General features: G+C 44.4%; 1 protein-coding gene across 1 annotated transcript; it reads right to left on the minus strand.

The window, feature by feature from the left end:
* Positions 1–409: 409 nt before the first annotated feature.
* On the minus strand, positions 410–8130 carry kiaa0319 (KIAA0319 ortholog). Its single transcript, XM_070912439.1, has 15 exons — positions 8088–8130; positions 6232–6911; positions 5521–5680; positions 5149–5241; positions 4470–4631; positions 3997–4144; positions 3749–3897; positions 3479–3630; positions 2958–3096; positions 2610–2769; positions 2269–2405; positions 1412–1534; positions 1082–1172; positions 878–969; positions 410–567 (listed from the first exon to the last, which is right to left on the minus strand). The coding sequence occupies exons 1-15, from the start codon at positions 8128–8130 to the stop codon at positions 410–412; spliced, it is 2487 nt and encodes an 828-aa protein (XP_070768540.1).
* Positions 8131–12246: the final 4116 nt, after the last annotated feature.

Raw genomic sequence — 12246 nt, forward strand, 5'->3', positions numbered from 1 at the left:
TGAATGGATTGGTGACTAGCTTGTTAGCTAACAAGATACAAAATGTAAATCAGACAGACTTGGAGTTCTTGGAAGGTGGATTTTTTTTCTCTTTTGTTGGAGCAAGGCTAGCAGTTCCCCCCTGCTTCCAGTCTTTGTGCTAAGCTAGGCTAACCCTGTCCTGGACCTCTCTATGCACTAGACGCTCAGCGATGAAACTCCATCTTCATCATCTTGGGGGACGATTTCCCAAATTATTCTTTAAATCCTTCCTTTGAAGTCTGAAGATTGACCCTGAAATGGGACACTGGTTCATTTTACGGACCTCACGGGACAGGATTTCTGGGTAGTGAAGTCCTTCAAACTTTAAGAACTTAGATGTCTCGCTGCCAGACGAGTCCCGTCTGTCACCAGGAGGTCGGCTGTCCCTTCAGCCGAAGGCGTTTCCGTTTCGGGCGGCCTGAGCGCTGAGCCGGTTCCTGCTGCGGACGGGTCGGTCCCGGCTGAAGATGGTGTCCTGGTCGCTGTCCAGCTCGGACTCGGACATCATCAGGCTGGAGTTGTGCTCTGTACTGCGGTGTTTGATACCTGCAGAGAGGACAGGTGTTTGAGTCTGTACATCCTTTATACTGACTCTTATTTCAGTGTTCGGACTTCTTCTGGTGTGTAACTGTTGGTCATTTCACTGTGATACTCTGTTCTGTAGTCCTGCCTCCACTTCTGGACTAAAGCTTCTGTTCTCAGTCTCTCTGACTGCTGAGATGATTTTGGGGTGTTGTATTGATATTCTAAGATAAATAGGTATCATTTCCTTATTTGTAAAAAACTGACTCCATAAGAGTTGCTGTTGTAATATTGTACTATCAGGACCAAAGATGCTCTAATTGAAGCGACTCACTGAATTTGGGTCTGAGCTCCACCCTCTCTTGTTCGTCCATGTTGTCCAGGATGGTGTATTTCGTTTTCTTCCTCACCTTGGTCTGCCTCCTCCTAAACACAGTCGACAAACAGGGTGTTGAGATACACAGAAACATCGCAGCGTCATCTGGGTAACGAGTTAGAAAGTCTGGGATCAGGCTATCGTCTGGACACGTGTGTTCACCTCTTGCAGCAGCAGATGAAGGTCCAGCTGACAGACAGGATGAAGACCATGAGCATGAAGCTGGTCAGGATGACGTACAGCACCCTCCACTCTGACAGCAAGAACAGAGTGAGCCCAAAATCAAATCTCCTGCTGCATCTCAATGACTCGTATATATGAAACTATGAGCCGTCATAAAAATCTAGTTTAGGTGAAACAAGGAAACACTGTTTAAAACATTTACTGAAATGATTGACCCAGATTCACACAGAAGTGAAACTAACTGCATGTAGTCGTCTTGCATTGATTTTATCAGCTTTACTTTAAGTAGTACTAATATGTAATAATTACCACAGTTGCTCTCTCCATCGCCAAGGTAACGCCGAATCAGGTTCTCTGTCCAGAAGGGGTCGCATGTGCACTCCTTGGTGATTGGATCACACTGGCCCCGCCCTGAACAGCGAAGCAAACACACTGAAAGAAAACGGGACAAAAAAAGATGGTAGTTTGGTTTGGGCAGTCGTTTAAATGAAATGAAATCTTTCTGTTTGTCCTAAAAAGATAAACGGTGTCAAATGATCCTCAGCAAGTCGTTTCATAAGATCAGTAGAATCGAGTCATCGAGTCATTAAAATATGTTTTCTAGACACCGAGACGCTGAATGGAGCATTGTTAGCATTACTGTTAGCTTAGCGGAAACGTTTCTCAACATATTTAGACTTACAGATAGATGTAGACATTTTCTTATTGGCGTTTTGCCCTTTAATATCTAGAACGTGTTTTTCATGAGGCTTGAAACACTTTGCACACATGACGTCTTCCTTTTTCTGTTGCTCATCTGAGAAAAACACACGGTACGATGATGATGATCCACTCACTGACGTTAAAGGATGAGAGGTGTTTTATGTGGTCAGAATGTGACTTCCAGGTTACCGTGACATGGCTGTAATAATCAATCAAAGGTATCAGTGATGACATAGATTCATATCTGGAGAAAACTAGTGAGTGAACCATGAAATCAGAGTACTGTGTTCCTGAGGCCAATCCTGAATACGTGACTGTACGTAAACACAGAGGCTGAATGGGGGCTTTGCTTTACAAGCAAGAGTAAAAGAGGAGGAGAGGAAACCGGACTGGACTTTGGGACTCTGTGTTGATGGTCCTGATCTGGACCGGACCTGGTCTCTGCAGTGAACGTTTGAACTCACAGACGGTGTCGACTCTCAGGACTCTGAACAGCAGGTAGTCGCTCTTCTCTCTGAGCAGCTGGTTTCTCAGCAGACCCACCAGCCTGGAGCCAGAGATCGGCCCCGAGGGGCCCCGGACCGAGAGCCGCAACACCGTGCTACACCAACACACACACACACACACACACACACACACACACACACACACACACACACACACACACACACACAGTTTTACAGGATATATTTCCTGCATCTACAACATTTTGCAGTTTGATGTACAGAACATTTAACATCCAACACACACAGTGTACCATCGACTCTTTACAGAAGAAGAGTCCGTCAGTCAGTAGACCAGGTACCTGAGGTGCGAGTGTCCCTGCAGCGCTCGGACCTGGATGTCGCTGTCCAGGACGTGGAGCAGAGCGGCGAGTTGTCGGACCACCGTGTCCCTCTGAGCCACGCTGACCTGAGACACCGACACCAACATCTCCAGCTCCACCTCCTCCCCACCACCAGGCTCTACGGAGACACAGCGGGGACACACTTCACTGCCCTCGCGACACCTTTCTACTGGGGACAACCTTTGTCCCGTCAACAGGGAACTAGATCCACATCAGACGTCAATGAAAACCAAGTAGCACATGCGGAAAGACGTCAACTTCTAATAAAAAGAATCCTTCAGCCCAAAGTTTCTATTCTCGTCCTACCTGGTCGAACCTCCACGGTGGCCGTGGCGGTGCAGGAGCGCCCCTGAGCGTCGGCCACCCTCAGCTGGAACAGGTAGGTGCCCTCAACCAGGTTGGCCAGGTACAGGGAGGCCTGGGTCTCTGAGCCGTACAGCACATCCTGCAGACAGACATGTATCACAGGATCCACGTGAAAGTCTCCTCTGACAGGATTTAGTTTTTGTTCAAAAAGGATTTAATGAAACATATTTAAAGATTTAATCCAGTGTGGTGAAATGATCTATAGAGAAGCTCATTGCGGCCAGATGAGGACTGACTGAGCCCTTGTTGTGTTCAGATAACGAGATAATTCATTCATAAAATATAAACATGCATACCATAAAGACATCGTTCAGCTTAAGGAAATTAGTCAATTTAGTTGTAATATCAAATACATTCAAATAAGTTAGATAATGGTTCCATACAAGGGTTTAGCTATCGCTTCATTCATTCATTCATCCTATCTGATCTTCAGACTTCCTGTATCAGTGGTCTGTACTGACCCCCGCAGCAGGACTCTGGCTGTCTCTGACCCACAGGTAGTGAACCTCGGTCTGGTCTCCGGCGGTCACGGAGCCTCGGAGGATCAGCGAGTTGTTGGGCAGCGTGAGAGTGTGGCTGCCGCTGGCGTGAGCGACGGGAGGAAGACTCCTGGCTGCAGGAGGAAGGACGACACAACAAACTGCATGTATTATTTCTTCATTGTTTTGTCTATAAAACGAAGAAGCCACCACAGCTCCCAGAGCCCATGCATATGAAGTAAACCCTCCCACCTTCCTGGACCCTGACAGTCAGTGAAGCGCTGCCCGTCGCCCCCTCCTGGTCAGAGACAGTCAGTCGGAGGGTGTAGCGTCCCACCCGAAGGCCTGTCGCCGTGGCTACTGCCTGATCTGCTCCCTCCAGCTTTAGTCCCGGGGGGCCGCTGGAAACACACGACAGAAAGAGTCTTCAGTGTGAAAACGTATTCATCTTCATTACAACATCTTCTCCAACAGAAACGCAGCGAGCGCTCCGGTCCTACCTGACGGCGTCCCAGTGGTACCTGACGATGCCGCGGTCATCGGTGCTGCCGCTGCCGTCCAGCAGCAAGCTGCTCACCGGGAGAAACAACCTCCTGTCAGGACCCACGACGGCCACCGGGCCGCGGTTTGACCCCCGGACCTCTGATCCTGCACGAAGGGAGGGGGGAGACGGACGACAAGGACAGAACAAGTCATTACGGTGTGATCAAACTAAAGTACTGCAGTTACTTTGAATTCTCTGCCAGAGACAAAACTAATAAACACGGTTACTAGTTTGCAGTAAAACATGAGGCAGCATTAACAACATGTTGAATACAACACCACACAGGAAGTGGAGATCTGTCGCTGTGCGTGTGTTCACCTTGAGTTTAGATTTTGAGCAGCAGCTTGTCGACTCTTTATTCTTCTGTCAGATTATTTTACGTGATTCTACATCTGTCAGCTGTTCATTCTTTATTCAGCATACATTTACCAGACTCTGCAGCAGGCGTAGCAGACGGCACGGTCGTGGTTGGAGGGTCGGTGCTGGGCGTCGAGGTGGTGGTGGGGGCGGGGTCAGAGGTCTTGGCTCTGGCGGGGGGTTGGGTGGTGGTCTGTGGAGCGCTGGCTGCTGACTGGACCACCTTCACCATGTCTGTGGAGCATCAGGAGTACACAGATAATGTTATTAATGTGATCAACTATAGAAACTCTTCTTAGAATGATATATACATATATATATATATATATATATATATATATATATATATATTATATATATCTCACTATAGTGTCTCGTGCTTTGTATTAAGGTTTCACACACAGAGTCCATCATCCTGCTTCCTCTATGGCCTCATTCAAGATGTGAAAGAAACATAAAGACACAGAAATCATTTATCGAGAGTACAACGAAATAAAAGATTAGAAAATAAACTGAATTTGAATAAAACTGGAGAATACAAAATCACCAAATAATTATACATATTATTCATAATATTTCATTGTTATATTTTACATTCAAATCCAGACTGTGATCCACTCAGAACCAAGAAACACTGAATGAAACACAACGTGTAAAACACAGTAACAGAGTTTATAAGAGGCTGAGTGGCTGGATGTTGATTTGATCTCTTATGGCAGATCCAGGTTCAGTGTGTGTGTGTGTTCAGTACCAGTCGTGGGTTCTGGAGAAACTGAAGCATCCAGTTTAACTGTGGGCGATGGCCGCTCTACAGGGTTTCCCAGGGACACCATCAGGGGTCGATCTGCAGGTGAAGGAAAGAAGAAAGCTTCGGTTTCATTTCAGCTTGAAACTTTGGAGAAAAAAAAGGTAAATATTGACGTTAAACTATTTTCTTTTGTCTGAATTTAAAGACGTGTAGAAATGTGAAAAGATTCAGATGTCAAAAGTGTTTGTGGAGAAACTGATTTGTGTCGTCTGTGTGTTGTTTTTATATATACGACCACTAGTGGGCGCCACAGTAAGTCATTTTCAAATCGTTCACATGGCCGCTTAAAAATCCTAAATCAGCACGACATCGTACCTTCGGGTCTTCCTGGCTGTATGGACGTGCTGATTGGCCAGTGGGGCGTGGCAGGGGTGGGAGGTGAAGTCCTTATATGGTCCTGTTGGGAGTCAGCTGTTGGTTTCTGTGGCAGTGACAGTGTCAGTGATGTCGACTCGGTGCTGCTTTGTGTTTTAGTCTGTAAATAAGAAGAAAACATGACAGTTCATTAACTTGTCTCTCTCTTCATGTCTGCGACCGTTACCATCGTGCCTGTACAGAGACCAAGACCAGAACCTGTGCTCACTGTGTGCAGGGCGGATGGATACACGGCTGTTGATCAAGAAATAGTTCCAGTACGTAACTCACTCTTTTGCTGTTTTTGTACGATTAAACAAACAAGAAGCAGCATGTTAATCAGTGATCTTCAGAGGTGTTGGTAGGTATGTGTTTGAACTCTGGACAGAGCCAGGCTAGCTGTTTCCCCCTGCTTCAGCCTTTATGCTAAGCTAGGCTAACCCCGTCTTGACACCAGCTCCGTATTGACTGATGTCCACTGAACATCTCACTCTCGGATGTAAAGAGAATCAGAATATTTGTCCGAGAAGTTAAATTATTACTTTAAAATAAAAACAGAACCGATTTGACCTCCGTCCTTCATGTTGTTTTCCTCCATTATTCACCACGAGCTCCACGTCGCTGCAGTTTCTGTGTGAAGTGATGAAAATCCTCATTAACTTAATCACTCACTGTTGTCTCTGCAGCAGCAGGATCAGTTGGTCTCCTGGTTTTGTCCTCGTCTCCCTGACTGATGTTCCCCCCAGAGGAGGCTCTATTCTGGGCCACGCTGCTTTCCGTCAGCCCCCTCTCCGCACCGTCCTCTGCCTCTGATTGGTTGAATCCGTCTCGTCCCTTCATGGACGGCTGATCGGTCGTCATCACGGTCGCCTCCGAGACGGGCCCTCCCCTCTCCTCCTGGCTTCCCTCTGAATACTCCACATCCAGCACGCCGGGGTCGGGGAAGTCCTGCTGGGGCCCGTCGAACAGCGCGAGGTCTTTCAGGGCCTCCAGGTCCCCGGGGGCCTCAGAGGACCGTGAGAGGGGCCTCCAGCGGCCTCCATACGGCTCTCCTCTCACCAAAGACTGCAGCACCAGCGTCTGCGGCGACGCTCTCCGCAGGAAGGCGAGGACAGAGTCCGCCCCGGGTCTCTCTCGGGGCTGGCAGTTCTCCCTCTGCTGGCAGCTCAGGATGTAGCAGCGGCCCTCGAACAGCCAGGCCAGGTCGTAACCCGGCAGGTCGCAGCAGGCCGCCACGCACTGCGGCAGAGACGCCACGCCGGGTACCCGCAGGATGCTGCTGCTCTCCACCGCCGGAGACACCACAGCCTCGGAGAAGGTCGCCCCCTGCCAGCACTGAGACGCCACTACAGCTGCAACACAACACAATCAAATGATTTCGTTTTTGAAACAGGGTAAAGACCATGTTCCTGTTTTGAGAAAAACCTCCCAACTTATTTTGGGCTGTAAATAAAATCAACTAGACTAATAAAAAAGTAGTCCTCTCCTGCACGTAAACAACAGGGCAAATATCGAACATCCATTTCTATTCAAATCCACTTATTGTTTGTTTAAGATGTGCTTTGAACTTCATGAATCTGTCACATGTTTATGTTTTGTCATGAATAAACTTCCTTACTGTTACAGCTGATCTGCCTGCAGTCTTAAAGTATGGACACATTAATCTGAGCTGCATTCAGCCCCAAACAAGGCGGAGATGTGGATGATAAATCAATCAGAGTGATCACAAACTGTAAATATCGATACAAGAGCAACACTACAGTTCACGTACTTTACTTAAGTAAAAGCAACAATATCACAGTTTAAAATACTGTGTTACAGGTTGGTACAAGCTGGTTTTTAAGCCTTCGAAATTCTACTGGGGTAAAAGTACATAATTATTACCTGCAAAATCTACTTAAAGTACTCACTATGCAAAATAGCCCCTTTCATAGTGTTGAATTATGGAGCCTTCAAAGTCTGGAAAGATGATTTTTTTTATCTCATGCACACAAGATAATAGTTTGTACACAGAAGTTATTATCGTGTGCAAAGAGATAAAATATATTGTTTTTTGGGGGGGTGCTCCTGTTAGTTTAGATGAGGGGCAATCTATTTAAATACATGATGACATCACGTAAACCCCAGCAGAGCTTCAACCTGATTGGTCTAATCAGCAACGTAACTGAAAACACCTGCATGATGATAGTTTTCTTTTTAATGTAAAATCAAAGTAACTATAACAGTTGAATAAATATAGGTGAGTAAAAAGTACAATATTTAGCAGAGGAATAGAAGTGTGAAGTAGCATAAATAGGATATAAGTAAGTAAAAGTACCTCAAAATTGTACTCAAGAAGTTCCACAGAAGTGAATATGAGACGAATTCAACGTTAGCATAACTTTACTAGCTTCAGGATGTGGCTCTTTACATCTTTAAATACATTGAAATGTGCTGTATTACTGAAAAATAAAGTCCTGTTCATAAAAATAACCTCAACACAAACAAGCTCGGACGTGAACGCAGCGTGATGTTTGCAGATGTTGTACCTTCCACACTGTGAAGCAGCAGCAGAAACGTTTTGAGCCACATGGTCTCTCAGAGCCTGAAACAAACAAACAAACAAACAAACATCACAGCTTCAGACACTCTGACTGGAGACAGGAAGACGCCAGAGAGACAGATCAGAGGATGATAACGGACAAAAAGGGAAACGTTGCTTCTCCCTCAAAGTACACCTGAAGATCCACCTGGACATTTAGCACAGCATCTAAAGTAAACAACCCATCCAGCTCTGTATTATATTCTACAGTGAGAGATATTTGGAGCAGTGTCTGTGTGTTGGTTCCTGAACAGTTTCAGCACCACGCTGCCGGACAGCGCCACCGGGAGCCCCGCCCAGCAGCAGAAAACACGCTGCTCAGTGACCGAAAATAAACGCACCTTCATCCCGCTATCACCGCAAAAATCTGCTGTACTACAATAAGCCTATATAAGAGAGTTTAACTTGATTTATTAACACAAAAATACCACATAACCGCCGTAACAGCTCGTGTATGTCTGCCCAAATGATGCGCAGGCTGCTCTCCTTGAAAGACCGTCACGCCAAACTCCGTTGAAAATTGGTTCAGTTATGGGTTTCCTTGCTTATGGATAAGAATATATAATTGTAAGCGTATTCCTTGAAACAGTTTCTGCATCTGTGTATACCACTTTCAAAATCCGCATACATTTATTACACTAAATAGTACGTCTTCCACTAAAATTTCAAACTTTTGAGTAGGTATGTTCATGATGTCGGCTAGACTACTCCTCCGATAAACATTAGCAGTGTAAGCTAGTTTTATTATATACTGATTTTGTTGAAATCACGTTCAGCCAAGACGACGAGACGTATACAGATATACGGCCTCATAAAGCGGCCACTGTGATGGAGAACTTATTTTAAATGATTTCCGTTTTCCTTGAAAGAAACTGTAATATTAAAGGATTTGTAAACGGAGTCTGGTGTAAACGACGTAGGCTAACAGCGTATAGTAGGATGAGAATCTGAGCTAATGTCAAACAACCGAAATATTCTTGATATTTTTCACTGAAGGAAAAAGCGACAACGTGTCCGTTTGGACGTTAACACACCTGAACGTGCCAAGTAAAACGTTAACCCACCTGGTTGCGGTCCGCGCCCCCCAGTTCTCCCAGTGGCCCCCTACTGGTCCTCCAGTGAACCCAGTCTGTCCTGCAGGTCACATACTGGAGTCCACTGGGTGGGGTTTAATTGGTTACACGCTGGTGCTGAATTTATGCCGAGAGGACACGACCAGTGTCGAGTCAGCGAAATGGAAATACATGATATCCGGTCACTATTTTCAGAATAAAACGTGTTACCTTGTTTGAGGATCCAAAATCAGTTATTACAGCAGGATGTCAAGGTTAACTGGTACTTAGGCTGTTTATATTGACATGTTTTATTAAACTGAATGTTTGGACAAGCTCTTTTATTTTGGCAACATTTCAAAATCATTTCCATCCAGTTTAGGGGATCCAAAGATTTTTCCTTTATGAAAATTAATTATGGACCATCATTTATTTATGTTGCTTGATAGTGAATAAGATGAAACTCCAGAAGTAGCTCATTCAAAGTAAGAATAAGGCAAAGTAACCACAAATATATTTTAATAAATGTTTATCATTCCTACTTACCTGTACACACCAATACAAGACAACGTAGAGAAAATACTAGACGTGCACTAAGAGTCCTAGTTTTTAGTTTTATTTCACTTTCAAGCTGAGATGAGAGAATTATTTGTTGTTTTGTTTTATTATATGCACGGGGCGCTTCATGTACACTTATTTTGAAGTCAGTCTTCCGGTTTAGACTGCACTAACTCAATGGAAATTCACAAATCATGAGCCCAGTCTGAGGATGATTATGAGGAAAATGAAGGTTAATTGACATGAGTCTGCTAATTATAGTAATTATATATAAATTAATGAATGAGCCAATAAATTAAATGTGTTTTCTATCTTTTATAAACAACCAAGAAGAAGCACAAAGTCAGACTCTTCGGGCTCGTCCCTGTCTTTTATTTTTGTGTTTTTAAAAAAAACAAAAACATGTACAACTGAAATCACAGCCATATATAAATTACAACAGCAAAACAATTATCTATTTTAAATACACTCCTCTGCTCTGCTGACTGTAACCACTTGACCAATAAAACAACCTGCAACACAAAGTCAAGTCGAAGTCCCTTAAATTTAACTGTGAATGAACTGCAGTCCGGTGCATTAAAATATACAGGGTGGTGTTCATCTCTGACACTGAGGGAAGGAAAGCGCTTCAGCCTGCTGCAGTGAAACATCCGTCACTCTCACACAACCTTCAGCTGTCACATTTAAAAAACTCTTTCAACAGTAAACTTCCACTTTTCAACATTTGAGTCGATATTTTCGCACAAAATGAGTTTGAAGATACAGATTCAGTATCTGTTTCTGCTCCAGGGCAGCTGGCTGAGACTGATCTCTGATTATAATCTGCTTTTAATCAGAGCGCCACATGATGCACATCCCAACTGACACTTCCTGTTTTCATTAAGTTTATCGGTGAGATGAAATCGGTTTCGCTCGGGCATCAATCTCCCTTATTAAGCCTGAACTGATCGATCAATATCAGGAGGATTTCTCTGACATCATGAGTCTGGGTAAGATACTCAGCAGCAGCAGCCTGACTGCACTTCTACATCACAGCTGGTGTTCCTGAACCTTAAAGAATAACTAGAAGGTCACACCAGCATTTCAAACAGAGGAAATTAATAAATGTTTCTGAGTTTTTCACCTTCAGTGACTTTATTGAATGAAATGCCTCAAACTGTTTTTACTGACAGTATAAATAAAGTTATATGAAGTCAAATGTTAATATCTCTCAGGTGGCTGCAGCGACCTGCTGCTGCCGAGATGCCCTGAGGCAGACGGTCAGTGGGGGCTGCTGCTGAGTCATCGACAGCAGGAGGCCGTACTGGTCAGCTGACATACTGGACGTCCAGTCAGACAGACAGTCAGACAGACATCACACTGAGCATGCTCCACAGGACGCTCAAACACAACGAGTCGCTCTCTCTGACTCGTTGTGTCTGGTTTGTCACTCAACAGAAAGTTACTGTTCAGGGAAAAACACATCCAATAATAATATCCTGGTTGCGATGTAGCAGCAGAATATATTTTCACGTTTTTAGGAATTATATCACACGACATCGTAAGATTTGAAGTGTCACTAAGTCTGAATCGTATCGCCGCAGCGCGTTTAGGCCGTTTATGTTCTTGAGGTTTTGGAACAAAATGTTTTCACAGAAGAATCTGAGCTCAAAGGTCCACCTACTTAGTTTTGGGATGTTTCAGCCGCATCTCATGGTCTTCATCATCAGAATGGACCTCCTCAGGTGTCATCATGTGACCCGTGTGGAAGTTCCACTTTGTTTCACTGATGAAGACAGTGAGATGCAGCTGAAAGCTCAGAACATCTTTACTGGACAGTTTGACAGTTTAAAACAACTTGACTGATGTTCTTGTGATTATTTTGTTCCGTCAGTGTATTTAAGAAAAGTCTGGTCTGAAACCAGACTCCTCAGCTGAAAACAAACACAGTGACCGAAACGTTTCTTCCCATCTTTTCATTTTCTCCCTCAAGTTGAGACTTTTCCTCAAACTCCCTTTAAATCACATTGAAAAATAAAAACATAAAACTTGAATATAAATGAATTTAACCACAATCCTTGTCTCATAACTGCTGCATAATGTAATAACCTGCTGATGAAAAAGGACTCACATTACTACACAAACTCTGTCCGGGCTTCATTAAGTCATAAATAACTCTCTACACTTTTTTATGATACAGATTTTACAATATTAGTCATAAAGAGGTCAAAATCAGCAGTAATGTGATGTTTTTACATCCTGAACTTGTTGTAGTTTTTAGTTCTACAGTTTGTCATCAGTGAGATGTGACGTCTCTCTTCCTTCTGTCTGTTAAAGACGTCAAATCTTCTTGTTTGAATTGAAGCCCCCCCCCCCCCCCCTCATCCTTCTGACCAAAGCCAAGATGGCGGCGCCCGTCACATCCAGACGTGATTCTACTCTGAGAAAACAACCAGGCGGGAAATCCAAGGTAAAACTAGAAAGCTGGCATCATACAACACTTCAAAGTAGCTTCAT

Source organism: Enoplosus armatus, chromosome 9, assembly GCF_043641665.1.
Source record: "Enoplosus armatus isolate fEnoArm2 chromosome 9, fEnoArm2.hap1, whole genome shotgun sequence".
Lineage (NCBI taxonomy): Eukaryota > Metazoa > Chordata > Actinopteri > Centrarchiformes > Enoplosidae > Enoplosus > Enoplosus armatus.